Source organism: Mesoplodon densirostris, chromosome 2 (assembly GCF_025265405.1).
Source record: "Mesoplodon densirostris isolate mMesDen1 chromosome 2, mMesDen1 primary haplotype, whole genome shotgun sequence".
Taxonomy (NCBI): Eukaryota; Metazoa; Chordata; class Mammalia; order Artiodactyla; family Ziphiidae; genus Mesoplodon; species Mesoplodon densirostris.
In genome coordinates, this window is record NC_082662.1 from 13,732,977 (window position 1) to 13,757,017 (window position 24,041).

The 24,041-nt window shown below is 52.8% G+C and overlaps 1 protein-coding gene across 1 annotated transcript in view; it reads right to left on the minus strand.

The window, feature by feature from the left end:
* Nucleotides 1-14,356, minus strand: part of LOC132477711 (protein-arginine deiminase type-2) — a 44,038-nt gene extending 29,682 nt beyond the window's left edge. The window contains exons 1-3 of the mRNA XM_060080211.1: nt 14,265-14,356; nt 1,632-1,815; nt 586-658 (exon numbers count right to left, since the gene is read on the minus strand). Of these exons, the coding sequence (XP_059936194.1) occupies nt 586-658; nt 1,632-1,815; nt 14,265-14,356 (349 nt within the window). The remainder of the gene's footprint in view (nt 1-585; nt 659-1,631; nt 1,816-14,264) is intronic.
* Between the last annotated feature and the right edge of the window lie 9,685 nt (nt 14,357-24,041).

Below are 24,041 nucleotides of genomic sequence, written 5' to 3' on the forward strand. Positions count from 1 at the left end.
GAAAGAACCCAGGAGGGGAATGATCCTGAGTTCTGGACCCAACCTGCCACTGAGTTGCTGTGTGACTTTGAACTAGTTCCCTAACTTCTCTGGGCCTCAGTGTCCTGGTGAATCAAATGAAGGGCTTGGACTAGGTGAGTTAAGGACCCAGGCTGCATCTCTGTATCCCTGGGCTGGGTCTGGGGAAGGCAAGTGTGTAGCTTGGATTGTTGAGGACAGCACAGGTTTTGTAGACAGGTCATTCCCCTCACTATGAGAGGCAAGCTCTTCTCCAGGCTGCAGGGGAGAGGCGGGAGAGGAACAGACTTTGCTCTTTCTCCTCCATGGCCCCCAGAGCCTGCGATGGGGACCCTGACATTGGGGTGAGTCGCTGGCAGACCAAGGCATGCCTCATCCTGCAGCATCCCCACCCCAGGACAGAAGGGCCTGGGCACGTGTGGCATCACTTTTCGGGCCTGCATTATTCAGAGGAAGCCCTGAGTGCCAGGTCGGCAGCACTGAAAACAGCCCAAGTGTCGCTGAGAAGAGCAGCAATGCCAGCCCCTGGGGAACGAAGGCACCCAGGCCATAGCCACGTCAACTCACCAATGGCCGTGAGGAAGAGCCCAGCCTGGTCCATGGGGGTGACCCCCTCCTCTTCATAGTAGTTGACGGTGACCTTGACAGGGAGGGGGCACATTGGGAGGGAGAGAAGAGCAGAGATCACAGATCACACGCAGGAAGATCTATAATGACCACCTCCCTCCCTCCCACCTCACAGCCTGTCAAGCTGATCCTCTCTAAACATCTGAACCCTCTCCTCCAGGAAGCACTCCTGGGTTGGTGGGCTGTTTCTCTCAGATTATCCAACTAGATAGGGGACTCCCCTTTCTCAGAGTGCATCCAGGGTGCCGACCTGCCCCCTGGTGCATTCTGCTGCTTGTGGGGGCCCCATATCTGCCTTGGTGTGTGTCTAGCTGCCGCCAAGCAATGAGGGGGTTTAGGTTGCTCTTACTGGATAATGCCCAGTGCCATCACTGACATGGGGCACACAGTGAAGTTCATAATTAGAGAACTTAGGGAAGAGAGAGTCTGGTCTCGGCTCCAGCACTTGGGCAAATCATTTTGCTGCGTGGGCGCTCAGCATCCCGTTTGACACACGATGAGACCAAGGATGTTTGTGGCTGTAACTTCCAATGATTCTAATAGTTCGTCATTCAGCAGCACATGATTTTAACCTGCCATGAAGTCATCATTCTATGATCTAACAACAGGCTGTCTAATACCATAGCCACTAGCTGCGGATGTTTATTGAGCACTTGAAATGTAGCAAGTCTGAACTGAGATGTACTACAGGTATGAAATGCACAACAGATTTAGACTTGATGTGAATGTAAGCTAGCTTGTTCATTTTTTACATTGATATCATGTTGAAATGATAATATTTTGATGATAGAGTTAAGGAAAAAATATCAAAATTAAGTCCCCCTGTTTCTTTTTGCTCTTTTAATGTGGTTGTTAGAGAACATAAAATGATGCGTGTGGCCCTCGTGCTGCTTCAATCAATAGCGCTGGTCAGCCTGTCTTGATGCCAGCACCATGGGTCCCCAGTTCCCATGGCCCTCACAGGGGCGCCTCCCCGGCCATGGTACCTTGTCGCTGCTGGCCTCGGCGCTCGCCTGGCTCATGGTGAGCCGCAGCGTGGTGCTGGGCGAGAGACGCCAGCGCTGCTTGCCGTCAGCGGCCACCTCCTCAGGCTGCCTGTTGCACACCACCTCCACCTGCACGCGCTCCGAGTGCTTCAGGCTGAAGGTCTGGGCCCCGGCTGGGGCCGCACTGTAGGGAGAGAGGAGGGCGGTCACGGGGATCCCTGGGCAGGTGGGACAAGGGGCTTCAGGAGAAGACTCCTGGAGGGACGAGGCTGCAAGGACACTCCCAGGCTGCCTGGTCTCCCTAGGGACCCAGCTGTACTGTAATTACCTGGTAGTGAAGAGGGCACTTGTTAAAAATACAGATTCCTTAAGTGGGGGAAGGGATAAATTAGGAATTTGGGATTAACCATTACACAGTACTATATGTAAAATAAATAAACAACAAGGACTTACTGTATAGCACAGGGAACTATATTCAATATCTTGCAATAAGCTACAATGGAAAAGAATCTGAAAAAGACTATATATACACATATATGTGTATATATAACTGATATAACTGAATCACTTTGCTGTACACCTGAAACATAGTAAATTGAGTATACTTTAATTTTTTAAAAATCACTGTATTCTAATTAAAACATCTTTTGGCCTAAAAAAAAAATTACCGATTCCTTGGGCCAATCTTGTACCCACTGAGTCAGAATATTCCAGGGTGGGGCCTGGGGATCTGAATTCTTAACACGCTTCCTCGTGTTTCTGACAGGCAACCAGCTTGGGAGCCACCTGGTACTGTATGGGTGAAGGTCTGAGGCTCAGACAGAGCAATGAGTTTGCTCCAAAGACAGTGCCAGGCCTAGAACCCTCTCTCCCAACCCCTGTCCAGCATCTGAGCTGAAGGCCAGGAGACCTCGGCTGATCGAGAGGAGGCAGGTGTCAAAGCACTGGGTTTGCACAGAGAAGAAGCCTGAAACTCAGGGGTCTTCAAGGGGCAAGCGTGGGCTGGCTCTTTCACAAAGACCCCTACTTTCTGTCACAGCTTTCACAGGTTGGAATTCTGAGAGTCATTCCTTGGGGTTCTGGAGTGGTTTTCTATTGAAAGGGAAATAACTTTGGAATTCTTGAAAAGCCATCAAGATTTCAGGGCAGAAAACTAACTGGTTTGAGCTGCTTGCTATGGACTGAATGTTTGAGTCTTCCCAAATTCAGATGTTGAAGCTCTAACTCCCAATCTGATTGTAGTTGAAGATAGGGCTTTAGAAGGTAATTAAGGTTAAATGAAGTCATGAGAGTAAGGTCCTAATCTGATAGGATTGGTCACCTTGTAAGAAGAGGCAGATGGAGGAGAGGGAGAGAGAGACAGCGGAAGAGACAGCAATCTCTGTGCACCGAGGAAGGGCCATGTGAGCCCACAGCCAGAAGGTGGCTGGCTGCAAGCCAGGAAGAGAGTCCTCACCAGCACCCAACCATGCTGGTACCCTGATCTCAGACTTCCAGCCTCCAGAACTCTGAGAAATAAATTTTTGTTTTTAAGCCACTGAGCCTGTGGCATTTTGTTTCGGCAACTCAAGCAGATTAAGACACTGGCTTAAGGGGAGATAACAGGAAGGACAGGGAGATAGAGGAGGAAGGTACCCAGGGCTGACAGTTTTGCTAAATCTCCAGCCCCCTGTCTGAAGGTTCCTAAAGGCTGAAAAGGGCTCAGAGGGATTTAGGTGGATTCTCATGGGATTTGGGACTAAGGTACAGGTACAAGTGTCTGCCTCAAAGGCACATCTGCTATTTTGAAGGTCTGGTGTTCCTGGGCTCCCGAAGAGTTCTCCACTGTGATTGGGCATCAGAATCATCAGGGGGTGTTGTTTAAATCTTCACTTTTTTGAAGGCTACAGATTTGTGGACCCCATTCCCAGAGAGTTTGGCTGGCATGGCTGAGGGGCAGCTGAAGCTGTAGACAGTGACCAGGGTTGAATGAGAGCTTTAGGCCAGTGGTTCTCAAAGTTCAGGAGCAGTAGCAGCGGCAGCAAAAGCATTACCTGGAGGGCTTGTGGAAACATGGATTGCCTGGCCCCTTCTCAGCATTTCGGAAATTCAGTAGGTCTGGAGTGGGGCCTGAGAGTCTGCATTTCTACCACGTGTCTAGGAACTGCTGGTGCCGCTGGTCCAGGGGCCACACTTTGAGAGCCACTGGTCTAGATGTGCAGCAACGCACTCTGGTGCTTAGAGCCCTGGGATGAGATGGCCAAGGCCCTGAGTGTGAGTTTGCAGAGGCCCCCAGGCAGGGTCTCTTCGATCCAGGCCATAGACTGTGGGAGTTACTGGCAAAGACCACTGGTCTCGGGCATTGGCAGGAGAGACCACTGGGCAATGGTCAGGCAGCCTGTGTCCAGGGCTGGGAAAGGAGCTTGTAAAAGAAGCTCCAGAACCACTCTGTTTCTTGTCTGTCCCCTTCTAAACTCCTCAGCCCATCATGGGGACACTTGGTGGCTGTGGTCTGCTGCCCTCCATTCACAACCAGCATTAGGAGAGGCACAGAGTCTGGGTAGAAACCCTGGATTGGGAGCACATGTGCAAAAGATATGGGTTCAAGCCCAATTTTGCCACTGACTTGCTGAGGGGGTCTTGAGTGTGTCCCTTGCACCTTCTGAGTGTCCACTTGCCGACCCATAAGATGCAGGACAACCGCCCATCCCTCCTGTCTCTCATTCTTTGGCGGGGACGGGGCGGGGGGGCAGTGCCTGCATTTTGCCTCACGGTATTACCACCGGGTGTCTGTCCTCCTCTGGATTGTAAGCCCCCAAGGGCAGGGTCTGGTCTCCTCCAGGGCCTAGCACAGGGCTGGCACATGACACATACTCAGCAAAGAGGGTGGAGCTGAGCAGGACAGAGGTGAACCTTTTAGAAGCTCCAGTCAGCAAATCCCAAAAGGAGGTGTGGGTACCCATGTGAGATGCTTTTAGGTGGCACATGGATGCACAATTTAAAAGAAGACTTATGTATTTATTAAATGTATTATCTTTTATGGCAATTGATAAAGGTTGGGCATTTATGGTAATCATATAAGATCTCCACTTAAAGTTATAACAAAAATAAGAGTTGGTTTAAAGAAAAATTTTAAGTTAATGGTACTAGAGGTAGAATACGCTTTTGGTAAAAATTACGGGAGTCTGGGCAGTTGTAGGCTCAGATCTAGGAAACATTCCCCTAGTGCAAGTCCTGGGTTTGACCACCAACCTGTTGGTGGCCTTGGGCAAGGCGTTTGTCCTCTCTCAATTTCATCAAGTGTAAAATGAGAGAATGGGACCAGGTCAGAGGTGACTGGAGTCTGGGGAGCACAGAGTGGGCAGGCCTGGACAAAGGGGTAGGGAGGAGGTGCTGAAAAGCTGGGGATCTCTCTGCCAGATCCCCACCCTCCCTTTAAGCAGAGCCACATTATTTCATCTTGTCTTATATAATGGGTTTCTGCATACAACTCTATTTAGAAAAAATTGCTTTATAAACTCACAGGGCAGGGTAATCTTTAGGGCCCCGATTCTGACAATAGTGAGATATAAGTGATGCTTCCTGCCACCCTCATTCCTCTGAGCCAGTTAGAAACTAGAGGAGGCCGCAGAGGCTTGGGGGTTAACGCCCCACCCACACAGGAGCTCTGGGGACTCACACCCTCCCACCCCAGCACCAGTCCTGCTCTGAGCTGAGCAAACAGCTATTCTTCCAGCGGCCCTGGCAGAAGCAACAAAGGCATCTATTGTCCCCCGTGGCTCCTGCTGGCTGCCTCCCTCCCTCCCCAGGAAGAACCTCTCAGAATCCCCTGCAGAAACCCAAGAGCCAGGGGCTGCGGCAACTTTGTCCCTGGAGGCTGCAGGGAGGGGCCTAGGAAGTTACGGAGGGAAGTAGGGCAGGGATGGTGGTGGCCACGACCTCCTGCTTATGGGAAAGAGGCTAAAGATATGTAGATGGAAGGACAGGCTAGGACCACATCTGCACTGCCCCCCATAGCCCAGTGTCCAGGATGTGACCATGCTCAATATATGTTTTGGGAATAAATGAATGAATGGACCCACGCTTCTTGGTTTCCCAAACTGTATTATCAGAGTGATTAAAAAAAAAAAAGAAATCAGGTTACTTGCCTGCTTGAAAATACTCAATGGCTCTTCAGTGTCTACCAAACAACAAATCCAAACCCTGTAGCCTGGTATTCACCCAGCGGCATTTAGCCACCGCATCTCAACTGGACTCCCCAGCCTCACTTCCTGCAACTCCTCCCACCCTCTCAACTCCCTGAATGGTTTCATCTCACCATGCATTTTGCATATGCTGTTCCTTCTACCTGTAGTAATTTCCCCTGACTTCTCTGCCTGGCAACTGCCCATCCCTCTCTGACAACTCAATTGATTTGTCTCCATCCATGTTTATTTCCCCTTGTGGCAGTTTATCTCCTTGAAGGTAGAGATTGGATTTTCTTTTTGTTTCAGCATCTGGCTTAGCACAGACACACGGTAAGTAAATGTTTGCTGCAGGAAGGGCTGGAAGAGGGGACTTGCTTATGTGGTCATTCATTCACTCAACATGTATTTATTGAGCACTTACTATGTGCCAGGTGTATACTAGGTCCTGGGGGGTAGAGCAAAAAAGATAATATGTTCCCGGGGCCCATGGAGCAAATGTTCCAGTGGAAGAGAAAGACTTTTGATGGATTACACAATTATGTGATTACAGCTGTGAAAATTGCTCTAAAGGAGAAGTATGGGGTTCCATGAAGCCCTGGCCTGGAGGTCGAGAAAGGATTCCTGGAGGAAGTGGCACGTTTAAGTTGAGGTTTAAATTTTACACTCTAAACGATAGTTAAGAATTAGTTAAATCAGTGGTTCTTAAATTCGAGTTGCATCGGCAACACCTGAAGAGCCTGTTAAAATACACGTTGTCGGGCTACCCCCTGAGTTTCTGATTTAGCAGATGGGGTGGGTGGGTGGGGCCTGAGAAACTGCATTTCTCTCCCCCGCCGCCCAACTTTACTGAGGAAAAACTGACAAATAGAATTGTATGTATTTAAAGTGTATGACAGGATGATTTGATACATATACAGTGCAAGGAAAGTGCATTGCTAACAAGCTCCCAGGTGCTGCTGCTGCTGCTGGTCCGGGGACCAGTGTGAGAACCGCTGAATTTGGACAAAGTGAAGAGAGGAAGAGGAGCAGGGACTTCCAAGCAGCAAGGACAGCTTGGGTGATGGCCTGAGGTGGAAGTTAGCCCAGCATGTACAACAAACTGGAAGGAGGTAAATGTGGCTGGAGTTTGGGAGCAAAGGGGAGGGAGAGGGGTGGGGGGAGAGGACCCAGATCATGGCAAGGAGCTGGCCATTCTCCTGCGGGCACCGAGGCTTCTGAGCAGGAGAGACATGATCATTTTTGCACTGCAGACAGATCCACCAGGGTGCAGGGTGGGCAATGGATTCAGGAGGCAACCAAAGGAACTTTGAGCAAGACTGGATAGTGTCAGAGGTATTGATAGAAGAGGGATGTTCACTGTGCCTGGCCCAAGAGAATTCTGGGTGTTGTGACCTAATATCTGCTCAGCCCCACAAATGCTGTGTGGCCTCTAGGGAGCCAGTCAGCCTCTCTGGTCTTCGCTCAGTCAGTGGGGAGGGTCACCAGCTTGGCCTCGCAGGGCTGGGATGCTCACTCAGCCTGGGACTCGAGGGCAGTACGTGCCTGCTGCTTGCTGGCACCTGGCTCTCCCAGCTTGTCCGCCTGCCCTGGGCCTTGTTAACACCAGCGGGGCTTACTCCACAGTGAGCCCAGCTCCTGGCAGACTGGGTGTAACACTCTGTCCTTGGGTCTTTGCAGGAATCTGAGGGGGTTTGTGGGTGCCAACCTGGCGTGCAACCCCGTGGCGAGCACCCTCCAGGAGCCTCCTGGTGTGGTGGTGGCCGGAGGCCTGGGGTGGGTAGCTGGTCTGGACAGGGATGGGTGAAGACGAAACATGACTTTTGTCTTCAGCCAGCCTTCTTCTGTGCCTGGTAAGCTAAGCAGTCTCTCTCACTAGGCACTGGTGCCTCCAGCTGCCCAAGGAAGAAACAATCTAATCTATGGTCACTCCCTCTGCAAACACCTTCAATGACTCCCTCCTGCCTGCAGAACAAAGTTGAACACCTGAGCCTGGCATTCAAAGCCCCAGTTTAAATGTATCTGCCCTCTAGTCTTACACTCCAGGCTACAGAAACTATGCTCTTTCTGCCCCCATGTGTCCCGACTTTCTTGCCAGGTACACTTGCTCCTGCATGGCCTGTCCTGGTCACACTGTGAACCCCTGTCCACCCTTCAGCTAGGTTGCCACCTCCTCCAGGAAGTCTTCCCTGATCCTATCAGCCAGGACTCATCTCTCCCTCCCTCTGCTGGTGCTTCAGACAACACTTAACACTGGTTCAACATGTCTCTCCCATGAACGTTGTAAACTTTCTGAGGCCATAGTTCATTATTATTTGTTTTAATAATATTATAATAAACCCAATACTAATTCCTGATAACCACTTACTGAGTATTATGTACCAGGCACTGTTTCAGGCCCTTGGCCCACGTGACCTAAGTCCATCCTTTCGATAACCCCACGATGCCTGTATTAATGTCATCCCACTTTACAGATGAGCATGTTGAAGCCCACAGAGGGCAAGCACTTGCTCTGAGTCTCAGGGACAGACTGAGATGGGCAGGGTATGGGGTAAACTCAAGTGCTCTCAGCTCCGGGCCTGGTTGCTCCCTTCCTGGGAGAGGATCCAGAGGTTACAGTCCTCCTTAAAGGTCCTTCAGGTAGGGACACCTGGCGGGGGAGGGGGACTGTCAGGCCTGGCTCAGGAGAGGATCAAATGAGAAGCCCCCTACTTATTTTGCACGTGGGGGTCAGAGGTCCAGAGAGGGCAGACCAAAGGCTGGCTTCCTGCCCTGGGCTCTTGGGTGAGTGACCAGGTTAAGCAGGCTTGGGCCAGTCAAAGCCCCAGGCACGGGGTCGGGCCCGGCTGGGCAGGACAGAGTTGTCTCCGAAAACTGGCTCCCCCGAAGTTGAACAGGTGTGCCTGTCCAGCCGGGAGTGGGCACTGGGGTGAGCCCCTGCTGCTGCGCTCAGGCCCTGTGGGTAGGGAGGCAAGGCTCTCAGGGACCCCAGCCGTGCAGGGGGCTGTGGGCTCGAACCGCAGGGTGCCAGCTGCCCCTTAGGACCCTGCGGCTCCCCGGGAGCCAGCCCGACGCCCAGGCCCTGGAGCAGCTCCTGGTGGGGCTTCCTTTGTAGAGTCGAGGGCTCTGGGTGTTGTTCTAATTTATGGGGCCACCTGACCTGGCCTGAATGCCACCTCCTGTCAATCTCTCAGGAGCAAGTGCTGCTCTGGCCAAACTCGGCCACATGCCCTTGACCTTCCACCGGCCCGTCCAATGGTATCCATCCCTTGAGGCTGGGGGTGGAAAGCCCAGTGACAGGCCAACGATAGGCCAGTCCACATGCATCCCTGGCCACAACCATCCATCCATTCACCCAGCCAAGGAGCCCTTCAGTGACTTGAGGGCAGGAAGTTCACAGGAACAAGGAACACAGTGAGCAGGGAGAGGACATGCCTAAAACAGGAGCCCTAGGGCTTCCCTGGTGGCGCAGTGGTTGAGAGTTTGCCTGCCGATGCAGGGGACACGGGTTTGTGCCCCGGTCCGGGAGGATCCCACATGCCGCGGAGTGGCCGGGCCCGTGAGCCATGGCCACTGAGCCTGCGCGTCCAGAGCCTGTGCTCTGCAGAGGGAGAGGCCACAACAGTGAGAGGCCCTCATACCGCAAAAAAAAAACAAACAACAAAAAAAACCCCACGAGCCCTAGCAGGCGGCCCGGCAGAGCAGTCAAGGGCCTGGTCTCCACACCATCGCCATTTACCAGCCGTGCCATCTTGGACAAACATCCCTTACCTCAGTTTCCCCCCAAAGAGTACCTAACTCATAAAGTTGTTGTGAGGTTTAAACACGTGTAAATTATTAAGTACATGTGAGATGCGTGTGCAAGGTGCCCAGAAGGCTGCCTGGTACAGAATAAGTGAGCTAGTAATATTAAGTAAATAATAAGATCTGCAAAGATAAAAACAATAGTCATGAGGTAGGGAGTGACTGGGGCTTTGGGTCGGGCACTACGAGAAATGGGGTGGAGTCAAGAAAGCTGCTTGGAGGAGGTCACGTGAGCTGAGACTTGCCAGGCTCGCAGAGGTCTGGGGGACAGTGCTCCAGGCAGCGGGAACAGCGCCTGCAGAGGCCCTGAGGTGGGGATGAGGGGGGTGCATTCAAGGGCCAAGAGCATCCACAAAACCAACGTGGCCGGAGTGGAATGCGCGCAGGGGAGTCAGCAGGAGATGTGGGGTCAGTGAGGCGGGGCCGGGCACCCTACGGGAAGGCACCAAGTCCTCGTCGCTTCAGACCGGACTGCTGACCCTCCCTGGCCTTTGCCTAAGGATACCTTCTAAAACACTCAGACCAACCAAGAGACAGAGAGAGGGGGTCTGAGTGAGTTGAGGGAGTGAGATGGGGATGAATTTAGATTCGGCAGGCTCTCCTCCAAGGCAGGATATGTAACTGCCCCATGCCCTGTTTTCCCAGCATTTTGCTATGCTGACGTCTAGGAGCTTCTGCCCTGGTACCCCCTTTCCCATCTTCTGCCAGAGAGTGATGATGGGTAAGACCCTGCCGGGAGAAATGGCTGGTTAGCCTCTGCCTTAGGGTATCTCAGAGAAAGGGGCACAGGATGACCCCTACTTCCTACCTCATGGGCTCATCATGAGATCAGATGTAACCAGGAGAAAGCCCTGGAGAGGCAAGAGAGAGTTGATACCATCATCTCTGCTCTGAAGCTCCTGCAGACCTCAGGGTATGGGTCCTGACCTCTCTCCACCAGGGAGAAGGGGACACCTGCCCAACTGAGAGCTCTCACGCCCCTGGACAGATGCATGAACCAGGGAGGGATAGGAGAAGCTGTCTGCACAGCCTAGTCTGTGGGAGAGTCGGGCAGAGCGCGATCACCCCATTAACTTACTCCGAGGCTGCCCCTCCTCCAGTCCCTCCAGGCTGGGGGGGGGGCGGGGGTGTCCGGCCGAGGTGAGCGGGGAGGGTGAAACCGACATGGGGGTGCCGCTCACTCAGTGTCCTCTCTCCAACTCCAAGCCAGAATCAGATGGGGATTCTCCAGCCCCAGTGGAGAAACGGCTGCCAGCTAAAGGGACCATCAGGGGAGATTGTGTGGACAAGGCGTACATGTGCCAGACCTAAGATAAGTACACTTCGGGGTGGGAGAAGGAAACAGCAAGTATCTTTAACAATGATCGCCAAGTAAATCTCTAGAAAAAAAAATCTTACTTCCTTTTTTCTGCGCAACTATTTATAGCTTGCCAGAACTCAGAATGTGGCTGGGTCAGGTCATCATCCGCAAAGGACCAGTTTTGCTGGGAGAGGGAGGGTGACCCTCAGGGCCTGCTGAGGGAGGGGCAGGTGAGGCCCCTGCTGTGTGTCTGGAGGGGAAGGAGGTCGTGTGTACATCTCAGGAAAGGCGGCCCAGAGCCCTTGGGAAAAGGGGTGGGTGTTGAGGTCTGTTCACTTGCCTCTGTGACTCAGGAGTGAGGGGTCAAGACACCACTGCCTCACTAACTGGGCCCAGGGTCCACCAGACCTTGTCCCTTGGTGTCTCCTTGGAGATTGGAGCCCCTGGGGGCATCACGTGGGGTCTTGGGTCAGGACCTGTGTCTGGGTGGGGAAGGGCTCAGTGGGAAGTGGAGGGTCAGCTGGAAGTGGGTGAAGTCTCCGGGGGCAGTGGGCTCATGGCCTGGGTGGAGGGTGGGAGGGACACATGCTGGGAGGTGCACCCAGTTCAACCTGCTAGTGTTAGGGTCACACAGGCTGGAGTGGAGATTCAGAGCCTGAGTTCTGACCCACACGGAACTAGACCTGAGTCCTGTGTGACATCAGGCAAATGGCTTCACTACTCTGAGCCTCACTTTCCTCATCTACAAAACGGGACGATCCTAGCACAGCCTCCAAGGTCTGTGGAGAGGAAGAGAGGAGATAATGCATTTGGTCTGTAAGTGCTCACTGATATCTCCTGCTATTAATACTGACAGCCGCTCTTACCACTACAGCTATCAGGAGTGACAATGACCCAGTCTCCTTAGTTTCAGAAGGGGCTTCTGTCCACTAGACCAGTGGTTCTCAACTGGAGGTGACTTGGCCTGCCAGGGACTGCTGGCATTGTCACAACTGGGGAGTTGCTACTGGCATCCAGAGGTTAGAAGCCAGGGATGCTGCTAAACATCCTACAATGCACAGGACAGCCCCTGGCAACAAAGAATTATCCAGCCCCAAATGAGGTAGTGCCGAGGTTAAGAAGCTCTGCTCTAGACCTGCGCTGTTCAGCACATACAGTGGCCACCAGCTACCTGTGGCTATCGAGCGCCTGAAATGCGGTTAGTCCGCATAGAGGTGGGCTGTAAATATAAAAACACACGTTGAATTTCAAACACTTAGCAAGAAAAAGAGGATGTAAACTAGCTCATTAATAAGCTTTATATTGATTACATATTGAAATGCTAATATTTGGGATATATTAGGTTAAGTAAAATATATATTATAACTAATTTTACCTGCTTATTTTAACCTTAAAAATGTGGCTACTAGAAAATTAACAATTACACATGTGGCTCTATTTGTGGCTTGCATTCTATTTCCGCTGGACAGCGCTGGTCTAGACTGTACTGCTTCTCTTGGGGGTGGCGGAGAGTCTTAGGTGAAGGGCGGGTGGGAGGTGAGGGTTGCTGGGGCTGCGGCTGGTTTCTTGAGAAAGGACAAAGGGGATCGTCACACGTCTGCCCCTGCCAGAGTCCACATCCCCTCTGCTCCCTGCCCCTATGCGGGCTGGGCCTCTCTCTGCCAGGACAGAGGGCGGGCAGAGGGCCTGAGCCTGAACCCCTTCTTTACTCCCCACTCCTCAATGGAGGCACCATGCCAGCCTTTCAGGCTGCACTAAAAATGCCCCAGTGAACAAACAGGCGGGTATGGTGACAGCTGAGGCTTAGAGACCTGAGTGTCCTGGCTCCTGTCCCACTGCCTGGCAGTGCCTAGTTAGGACTGGGGTGGGGGGGTGGAGAAGGGAGGGGAGTGCTCCCAGGCCACTGAGGCCTGGACCACACTCCACTTTTGTGTCATGACCTTCAGAAACCACCCCTGAGGTTTACATGTGGACAACTGAAGCCAGGGGCCAATGAGTGGAGAGGGTCCCTGGTCTGCACGGTGACCAGGCCCTTTGCTCTCAGGGAAGACCAGTGTCTGATGAGGAAGAGGCTAGAGACTGGCCAGCAGGGTCGCCAGGGCCACTGGAGGTGACAGAGACAATGGGCGGGAGGATGTGTGGGAAGACACAGGGATGGGGTTTGGTGGGGGGGCCTGAGAGAGGCAGGGGGCTCCAGATGACAGAATGATTTGGGAGCAGTAAGCCACTTTGGCACTTCCAGCTTAGCTCAAGGCACAGAGAGGTTCAGGGGACTTGCCCAAGGGTATCAGCATGGGGTCCCCACCCCTGGGTCCTGCATGCTCCCTCCTCTCAGCACTGACCCCTCCCACGCTAGCAGTGGGGGACATTTCAAATGCTTGGAACAGGGGGCTGCAGGATCCCCCCCCACCCCCGGACTCTCCACCCCTTCATTCACACCAGCCACGCCTTCGCAAGACCTGCCCCATGCATGGTGGGGAGACGGGTCATTGCACTTGGCTGCTTCCTGGGGGCTGTGGGTAGCAGGGGATCCCTGACTTCAATTCCCCCAGCCCAGGTCCCGCTGTCTCAGAAATCCTGCACCCCACCAGACTTCGTGGACAGGAGAACAGGGCCAGGGGGAACAGCATCCTGAACAGGAGAGCGCCTCTGACAAAGACTCCACCTCACACCCTCGGTCTGGGGGAACAAGGTCCCTCTCCGACCCCAGGGTGAAGTCAGGGGAAGGCATCTGGGGACAGGGAGCTCAAGGCCAGTGCCTGGCGACAGGCAACCACCAGCAGCCCCCACAGGGCGAAGCTGGAGCCTAGGCGACCCCTAGGGCCAGATTCCGCCCTTGGGCAGCTCCCCTCTGGCCCCGCCCCACCCCCTGGCAAATCCTGGGGGAAGCTCAGCTGATCTGGGAGTGGAGGGAGGGGTTGGGCTGAGGCGGGTGGTGAGCCAGGAGGGTCTGAGGGCGTAAGGGAGGTGCTGAGGGGAGAGCGGGGAAGGGAAAGAGGAGAGGATGCTGGGGAAGCTGAGTGGGTGCTGAGGTCGTCCTGGGAGAGGGGCTGAAGAGGTGTGAAGACTCTGGTGAAGGGTCTGGCGCCTGGAAAGGAGTAGTAAGGGTGCTGGGGCTGTGTCAGGGTGTCTAGGAGGGTCTCCGGATTCCGGGGAGGCTGACACAAAGTTTGGGGGTTGTCAGGTTTCTGGGCAAGGTTCTTAGGATTTCTGGGCGCGGGGGCATCGGATGAGGGACGACTCGGGCTGGAGGCAGGCTGTCCGTGTCCCCGAGTCTGGCGAGGGTCTCAGAATTTCTTGGGCCCAGATTTCGGGCCGAGCCCGGAGTCGGAGGGGGTCTTGGGCCGGCGCGGTGGCCCGGCTCACCTGTAGACATCGGTCCAGAGGTGCGTGCCCAGCACGTACACCGCCTCCACGCGGCTCCCGTACTGCAGCCGCACCGTCCGCTCGCGCAGCATCTTCCCCGTAGTGCCTGGCCCCGTGCCCGTCCTCTCTCGTCTGGATCCGCCTCGACAACCTGCCGCAGGTGACCCTCCAGCAGTCCGCAAGCGCCGCTGCCCCCGCGCTCCGCCTTTATCCTGCCGCCGGTGGGCGGAGCAGTCCGTCGGCCTCCTCTCGCAGTGGGCTGTGGGCCCGTCCGTCAAGCGTGGCCACGCCCCCCACAACTCTTCCCGCCGGTGCCCCACCCCCAGGCCCCCAGCCCTCCCCTCCCCCGCCACCAGGCCCACCCCAGCCCTCCCCCTCCCCCCGCCATGGTCTGAGTGATGTCAGCAGTTGCCAATTTCCTACTTTCACTGGTTGATTTGCTCATTCTTTCCTTCAACATACTTTCAGTGGGCCCCCAGCTGGCCGGCGCCAGGACACAGGGCCAGCCGCCCCTCCGGGCGCCCCCGTCGCCCCGGCCCTGCGGGGCAGATAATGCAAATGTAGAGCTGTCAAAGGGGCGGGGACAGGAGGCAGTGGCCCAGAGCGAGTAGATGCGCTAAACCAGCCCAGGGTCCCGGACCTAAGCCTTCTTAAAGGAGGGGTTTGCAAACTAAGGGGAAAGGAGGAGAGGGAGCTTCCTGAGCAAACGGGAAAGCCAAGATACAGCCTGCTCCCTCTCCCCCTTAGCCCCCCAACAATCAGATCAGTATTACAGAGGGAAAGTGGGGAGAGGGGTGGCAGTGGGGAACTCAACAGCCTGCAGGGCCAGAATGCCAAGCCAAGGGGTGGCGACGGGAGCCTTGGCATGGCTTCCTCAGAGAGGAATGGTTGCCGGTGGAAGTGAAGGAGGCCATCTGGCTGCCCTGGATGGAGGTGCCCCTGGGCAGGGTCCATGAAGACCCCTGCTGGGGCTGCTGAGAGTGCTGGAGAAAAGGGGATTGATCTGACCACTGTTGGTGGACTGAAATATTGATGTTGCAGTGGAGGGATAGTGAGGGGGCACCGTTCTGGCCTGGGCCACTGGGCAAAGGACGGTGCCCCTGCAGAGGTCAGTTCGTGTCTTGTGGAGGCTGAGCTTCAGAATGACGCCCAGTGGGAGCCTGAAGCACCCCCACCGAATCCCATACCCTTCCAGCTCTGAAGCCAAGCCAGGGCCTGTTCAGATAATTCACATAAGACTGAGTGGTCCTTGGTAGAAGGGGCAGGAGCTGAGGTGTTCCTGACAGGGCAGAGGTTCTAAGAAGGACGTGGCAGGCTGGAGGGGATGCGTGTTTGGGAAGGGGGTACGTCTGCTAGGGGGATGGGAACCCTGGGACGGGGTGCGTTTGAATAAGAGGGTCGGGGTTCACAAGGGCTCAAGGCTGAGACACACCCAGACTCCTGACCCCAGCGGCCTCCTCGAGGCAGCCCAAATTAGGAGATAGCCAAGACCCCAGCTGTTTCTGGGTAGCCGGCACCTAGGAGGAACGTGGGTGGGCAAGGAGGAAGGCCTGAATCGGGCTAAGGGGGCATCTGTCCTCAAGGTGCACAGACCCAGGGAGATGCTGGTAGCTTTTGATGGGCTCCCACGGCCGCTGAGTGCACCGTCCAATCAGGAGGCAGGGTGACCACCTGCCAAAAAGGTAAAAAACTTGTGCAGCTCATAGCTGACTTTGAGGCCTCCGAGGTGGGCTCTTGTCCCGGCATCCCTCTAGCAGAATTACTTTTGAGCCCCTACTATGTGGCAGCTACGGGGCGTATGCCAGGGTCCCCACCTTCCTGGACATCATAGAACACAGCACCCTCATTTCACCCACTGGGGCCCAGGGTGGGGGGAGAAGCACTGCACCCTGACCTGGGCCTGGGCAGGTCATCCCAGGAGCAGGGGAGTGATAACATCAGGCAGAGGTGGTGATTGCCAGGAGAGAGCGAATAACAGTGGGCCCTTAATGCATTCTTTCTGCATGCCAGGTGCTGTTCCAGCGGCACTTTTCATGCGTTGGAATTAGATCATTATACCCTCCCAATAACCCCACCACTTTACAGATGAAGAAAGCGAGCCGCAAAAAGGTTCAAGAATTCGCCCTTGGTCTGGTCTCATAGCCCCTAAGAGCGGCAGAGCCAGGATAGGAACTTGCAGGGGTGCGGTGGGAGGGTTGGGGGTGGACGGCAGGGGCAAAGCGGGTAAGAGCAGGGAAGGAATGTTGTCTCTTAACTGGCAGAAGAGGAATCCCAAGTTCTAATCCCAGCCCTGCCTTTGTGGAACCTTGGACATTTCACCCAGCCTGCCATTTGGAGCCTCATTTTCCTCATCTGTGAATGAAGTGATCTCTCCGCCCAGGTGTAAGGATGACATGACATGAGACAATGTATGGAAAACACTAGCACAGTCTCTGGCACAGGCGAGCGCTCAAGAAATGAAACTCCCTCTTCTTAAAAAAAAATCCCACCCAGGCCTGGCTGACACATGCTCAGGGCTCCTGTCCCTGGCTCGGGGCCTGTAGTGTTGGGTCACAGCGCCTGGTTGGTGGGATGGGAGCCTCCGGGTGCCCAAGGGTTTAAAATAGCTGAAGTGGTCACAGCTGTTGGTGGATTCAGGGCCGGAGGTCTCAGCCATCACGGTTGCTCCCCTGGGGCCCAGAAGAGCCACGAGGCATCTCATTGTGCCTTTTGGGGAAGGCTAGCAAAGAGCAGGCTTAGCTCGGGCCAGTTCTGGCACCAATCTGCACCTCACACCCCCAACTCAGTCTGGCTCCTGCCAAGCAAGTGGCCAGAGAAGCTGGGCTGGGAGAAGCTCATCAGAGCTGTCTCTCGCTGGGCCAGGCCTTGGGGGGACCGGGGAGATGACCCAGATAATTCACGGGCCTGCCTTGTCCTCAAGTACACTGATGGCATCATACATGCAAGAATTTAAAAAGGAAGAAATACACAAGGAATACCTATCATTTTCTTTTTTTTTTGGCCTCTCCGCTTGGCTTGTGAGATCTTAGTTTCCAGACCAAGGATCGAACCTGTGCCCCCGTAAGTGGAAGGGCGAAGTCTTAACCACTGGGCTGCCAGAGAATTCCCCTACCTGATCATTTTGGAAAACTAATTTTAAAAAAGGTCTCCCATGACCCCAAGGCTAGAGATGACCATGTGAACACTTCGGCATGTGATCTCACAGGGCCCACGCAGAGGCAGTCTGATGCTGCTGGGGGTGACTGCGCTTACTGAGCCCTAGGCTGGGCCAAGAGCTGCTCTAAGGGCTTCACACCTCTTAGCTCATTTAATCCTCCCAATAATCCTAAGAGCTGGGAGCTATTATTATCCCCAATTTGCACAGAGGCATCGACCAGCCTGGCGGTGAAGAGCATGCATGACCTTTGGACTTGGCAAACCTGAGGTCAAGTCCAGCTCAGCCCCTCAGTAGCTTGGGGACCTCTCTGGGCCTCGGTTTCTACTTCTGTATAGGAGATACTAGCAATACCCAGCCCACAGGGTTGTAAGGAATAACCAGTTGATACACAGCAAAATGCTTTGTGCATTAGGACTACAGACTCAAGTCCTAGTAAATGGTAATTATTTTCTATGCCTGTATATAGTTCAGTTTTTGTAAAAATAGGTTTCTGACTGTACATGCTATTTGATATCACACTTTAAAGGCCTCTGCAATGTGTCACAAGCATACATTCATACCCCTTCATGTTGTCCAGAACTTCAGAGTCTGCAAATCAAAGCAAGGTTTTAATTAGCCGAGGAGACTCAGAGAGGCACAGGGATGGTGCAAGGTCCTACAGCCAGATAGCCAATGAAGGAACCCAGGGCACAGAGTGGACATTATTCAGTGAACCACTGTGTGCCAGGCTGTACCGGGTACCAGGTGGTCTGAGATGTGAAAACAGGCAGCCATAGTACAGCTGTGGCCTCGAGGGAGTGGGAGGGCAGGAACAGGGGGCTGCCCTGTGATCACCTTGAGGCACCCCCAAAGCCACCCAAGCAGATGGCTGGTGTCTAAGATCCTCAAACACAGAAGTTCTGGAGGGGCTACTGAGCCAGGGCCCTGGGGGCCCAGAGGAGGGGAAGCAGGGCTGCCATGCAGAATAAGGGGAGGGAGCTGGGTGTCCAAGGTGAGACCAGGAGGGTGGGCTGGACATAGGGAGGGGAAGATGAAAGAGTGTTCCTGACAGAGGGAAGTACACATGCAAGGCCTGGTGAGTTCCATCTGGCCGGGGCCGGGGATGGGGAGAGTCTGGCCTGGCCACGGCCATGTCACACAATGCCTTATTGTATAAGTCATGAAGAGGACTTTTGGCTTTACCTTAAGGTCACAGGAAAGCCTAGGAAGGACCTTGAAACATGGCCATGACATGATGCATGCTTTAGGAAAATCACTCAGGCTGCCATGTGGAGCTGAATTCAACAGGAATTTTGACAGGAGGCCAGAGTGGTAAGGTGATGGGGCCTGGCTCATCATCCCCAAGGCAGCTACTCTGTGCCCAGGGACCTCCTCTCCCCCCAACTCTGCCCTCAAGAGCAGCTCCCCATACCCTGGGCCTTTCCTTGGTCCCTCACATCCCCTTTTCCCCAGCAAAGCCCAATCTCTCATCCCACTCCTTTGGAAGGGTTCCCTGGCCAGCCAGTGAAGAATGGGCTCTGGTATGGGGCATTAATTTTGCTCCTGTTCCTGCCCTTGGTCCTGTCTGATATTCCACTTAGGAGGAGGGCAGAGCTGGGGTGTTACATTGTTATATTTATGCAGTGGCGAGCCAGGCGGTTATTCAGCTGCTAATACCACAGGTATTCAGAATGAGGGACGTGTGTCCTGCTCTATACTCACCCTTCAAATCCTTCCGGGGCTACTGTCGCCTACAGAAATTTATTTTAAGGAACTGCTTCATGTCATTGTTCGGGTTGGCAATTCTGAAGTTTGCAGAGTAGGCCAGCAGGCTGGCTGGAATTTGGGAAGAGTTGATGCTGCAGTCTTGAGTCTGAAATTTGCAGGCCGGAAACTCAGGCAGGGTTTCTATGATGTATTCTTGAGGCAGAATTTCTTCTTCTTCTGGAAACCTCAGTCTTTGTTCTTGAGACCCACCCACACTAGGCGGGGGGTGGGGTGGGGTGGCGGGGAGGCGGTGACTTGCTTTACACAAAGTCTATTGATTTATTTTATTTTATTTTTTTGGCCATGCCAGGCAGCCTGTGGGATCTTAGTTCCCCAACCAGGGATTGAACCCAGGCCCTCAGCAGTGAAAGCTCTGTGTCCTAACCACTGGACCACCAGGGAATTCCCAAAGTCTATTAATTTAAATGTTAATAACATCTAAATAAAAAATACCTTCATAGCAACACCTAGTCTGGTGTCTGACTAAAACAACTGGGGAGCCAGAGCCAAGCCAAGTTGACAATTAAAGTAGCCTTCATGGTGCCAAAAACTGGGCTAATGCTCTGATGCATGAGGTCATTATTTATGGAGCACTGACTTCTTACCAGGCATTCTTTTTTTTCTTATTGAAGTATATTTGATTTACAGTGTTGTGCTAATTTCTGCTGTACAGCAAAGTGATTCAGTTATACATATATATATTCTTTTTAAAATATCCTTTTCCATTATGGTTTATCACAGGATACTGAATATAGTTCCCTGTGCTATACAGTAGAACCTTGTTGTTTACCCATTCCATATATAATTGTTTACATCTGCTAACCCCAACCTCCCACTCCATCCCTCCCCCTTGGCAACCACCGGTCTGTTCTCTATGTTTGTGAGTTTGTTTCTGTTTCATACATAGGCTCATTTGTGTCATATTTTAGATTCCACATACAAGTGATATCATATGGTATTTGTCTTTCTTTTTCTGACTTGCTTCACTTAGTATGATAATCTCTAGTTGCATCCACGTTGCCACAGATGGCATTATTTCATCCATTTTCAAGGCTGAGTAATATTCCATTGTATATAGGTACCACATCTTCTTTATCCACTCATCTGTCAGTGGACATTTAGGTTGTTTCCATGTCTTGGCTATTGTGAACAGTGCTGCTATGAACATAGGGGTGCATGTATCTTTTTGAATTATGGTTTTGTCTGAGTATATGCCCAGGAGTGTGATTGCTGGATCATATGGTAATTCTATTTTTAGTTTTCTGAGGACCCTCCATACTGTTTTCCACAGTGGCTTCACCAACTTACATTCCCACCAACAGTGTAGGAGGGTTCCCTTTTCTCCACACCCTCTCCAGCATTTGTTATTTGTAGACTTTTTTTTTTTTTTTTTTGCTGTACGCGGGCCTCTCACTGCTGTGGCCTCTCCCGTTGCGGAGCACAGGCTCCGGACACACAGGCCCCGCGGCCATGGCTCGCGGGCCCAGCCGCTCCGCGGCATGTGGGATCCTCCGGGATCGGGGCACGAACCCGTGTCCCCTGCATCGGCAGGCGGACTCTCAACCACTGCGCCACCAGGGAGGCCCTATTTGTAGACTTTTTAATGATGGCCGTTCTGACTGCAGTGAGGTGATACCTCATCGTAGCTTTGATTTGCATTTCTCTAATGATTAGTGATGTCGAGCATCTTCTTCATGTGCCTATGCTTGCCAGGCATTCTTGCTGCAACCCCAGAGGCACCCTCACTTTACATTCCAAAGGGTAGATTGACTTGCCCATCATCTTATCGTAGTCACTGAGATTCAAACCCAGCTCAGTCAGAGTACAGAACTTGGATTCTTAATCCCTCCACGCCCCTAAAGCAGAGCTACGAATGTGGACCTTGAAGAAGATGTGATGGGTCAAACCTCTCAAGAGCTGCCATGGGGCCAGATTAAGCTGACTGGTCTGTGTAGACCTGTGCTGTCCAACATGGTAGGTAGTTGTTGCCACCTGGGGCTACTGAGCGCTTGAAATGTGGCTAGTCCAAATTTAGATGCACTGGAGGTGTAAAAGACACAGATTTCAAAGACTTAGTGTGCAAAAAAATAAAAAAGGTAATTAAAAATATATTGACTACCTATTGAAATGATAGTATTCTGGATGTATTGGGCTACATAAAAATATTATTCAAATTAATTTCACCTATTTCTTTTAATTAAAAAAATGTGGCTACTAGAAAATTGAAAACTACATGTGAAATGTGCACTTGTGTCTTGTATTATATTTCTATTGGCAGTGCTGGTCCCGACTCTTCTAAACTGTTAGGCAGGAAATGTGGCCACCTTGTTTGTGATCATCCCTCCTGGGTTGAGCCTTGGTGCCTGGGCATAGTACATACATATTTGGTGGAGAGAGTGGAATTGCTCTGGAGTTCCCAGAGGGCATCAGTGAGGTCTGTGACAAGAAGATACAGAAAAGAAAATGTGGTGGAGGATGGAAGAGGTTAGTGACCACAAGGTGGCGCCAGATCCCCATTTTAGAAGCAGGGAGGAGGGAGGTTTTTCCTCACCTGAGAAAAGGTACCAGCCAGCGTGAATCTGAGAGATCAAGGATGCCTCCTGTCTCTGTCCAGCCTCATCAGCTCCTTCCTCTAGCTTTTGGGACCCTCTCCCCCACAGGCATTTGGGGTCAGCGTTCAGGGACTCTGTGTGAGGTCCAGTCCCTTAAAGTAGGGTCCCCTCCCTGGACAGAGGGGCAACAGAGAGGCCCAGAGAAGGGGGAGTGAGGCCTGAAGAGGGGCAGTGACCTGCCCAAGCCTATTGGTAGCAGAGTCAGGTCCTTTGAGCCTCATCCTTTATGGCTGTCCTGTTGCCTTAATGCCTTGGTCCCTTGAGCCTGGGTTGTTGATTCACTCTAACAAGCTTAATAAATAATCACTGAGTATGTGCCAGGCATTGGGCTGGGCAGGAGAAGGTATGTGATCTATAAGACATGTGTGTACACATACGCACACATACCCTTTTATAAGAATGCTTCTTAGGCATTTATAACTACCTGGACGTAGGTGCTATAATTATTCTTGTTACACCCCATGAGATGGTTAAATTCTCCATCTCTAGAAGAAGTCCTCTTAGATTTAAACCCCAGGTCTGACACTTGCTAGCTTTTGAGACCTTGGACAAGCCATTTTACTTGAGTCTTGATTTTCTCATCTGTGTAATGAGGTAACAATGACCCCTACTTCCCAGGTTGTCATAAGATTAAATGATATAGTACATATAAAGGGCCAGGCACGTAGAAAGTGCTTGATTCATCTTGCCTGTGGTTTTGTTTTTTTTTTTTTTTTTTTGTGGTACGCGGACCTCTCACTGCTGTGGCCTCTCCCGTTGTGGAGCACAGGCTCCAGACACGCAGGCTCAGCGGCCATGGCTCACAGGTCCAGCCGCTCCACGGCATGTGGGATCCTCCTGGACCAGGGCACGAACCCGTGTCCCCTGCATCGGCAGGCGGACTCTCAATCACTGCGCCACCAGGGAAGCCCTTGCCTGTGGTTTTAATAATCATCAGTCAAGGCCTCTGCTGACCAGTGCTACAGCAAAGGCATCAGCTAAGTACCATGGAGGGAATGCACTGACAGCTTAGTGAGCGTTCCCTGGGAAGAAGATCCTGTGGCAGGAATTCAGTGCAAGTTGTTTATTTCAGAGGCAGTGGCAGGAAACATCAGTAAGGGAGCGAGGAATTACGGCGGTAAAGGTTAGGGAATAAAGCGATTTACCTTGGTGGGCAACTGCTGCTGTGGAGCACTAACTCAGTTATCCCAGCGAGGGGCGAGGGAGCTGGGGTGTTCATCCTCCATCCTCCAACTGTACCATGGGTGGAGGGCTGCGCCTGGGTGGGGGCTGGGGTATTTCCCCAGCACTCCTGGTTTGTTGTCTGCTCAAAGAGAAAGCCTTCAGGCAGAGATACAGGTGCTGCTGGAAGTCTGGCTGGTATGCACAGCCTCTGCTTCAAGAAAGAAGGGAGACGTTAATTCAAGTTGAGGAAAGAAGGGAAGGCTTCATGGAAGAGGTGGCCTTTGAACGCACCTTTGAAGGTTGGGTAGGAGTTTGACAAGCAGAGATGGGGGAAGGGTATTCCTGGCAGGAGGCAGAGCACAGCCAAGGAAAGGAAATGTGGAGGGGCAGGGTAAATTGTGGGGGGATATTCTGGGGGCAAAGCCAGGAAAACAGTCCCGGGATAAGCCATGGAGGCCTCCATTGCCAGGCCAGAGAGCATTCTGGCTGGATTCTTTGGGCAGTAGGGAGCCATGGAAAGTAGGATCTCTCTCTGCTGCAGGTGAGGGTAGGTGGGAGGGACTTCTGAGAGCAGGTGGGAGGCTGTACTCCAAGTGACAAGTGATGAGGGCCCAGGTGGGACAGTGGAACTGACCTTAGGGACAAACTGGAGGTTGAAAAACTTTCCGGGGTGGGTCCTAGAAATCTTGGAACTTGGAGCCCTTTCTGTCCCTCTGCTGCGTAGAAACCTCAGGTGAGCTCCTCTCTGAGTGGCTGTCGATGGCTGTGCCAAATGACCAGCTTCCAGCAGGGGGCATCAATGACACAAGGAACCCTCAGCCTCAGCGCTCAAAGAAGGAAGAAAGAAGGGGCTCGTTCTGTTAGCTAATTAGACGGATTCCGTTCTTTAGGTGGAAGTCTGCGATGACACAGCCAGGAGAACCCTGGAGTTGGGCAACGTGGATTTGAATTCTAGTGCTGCTTTACCTTTCTGTGTCTTCACCTTTCCATGTTGCCACCTGTAAAATGCGGATGATTGAAAGTATCTTCTTCACATGACTGTTAAAACGATGAAATGAGATAAAGCACATAAAGCCCCTGGTACATAGTAGGTGCTGC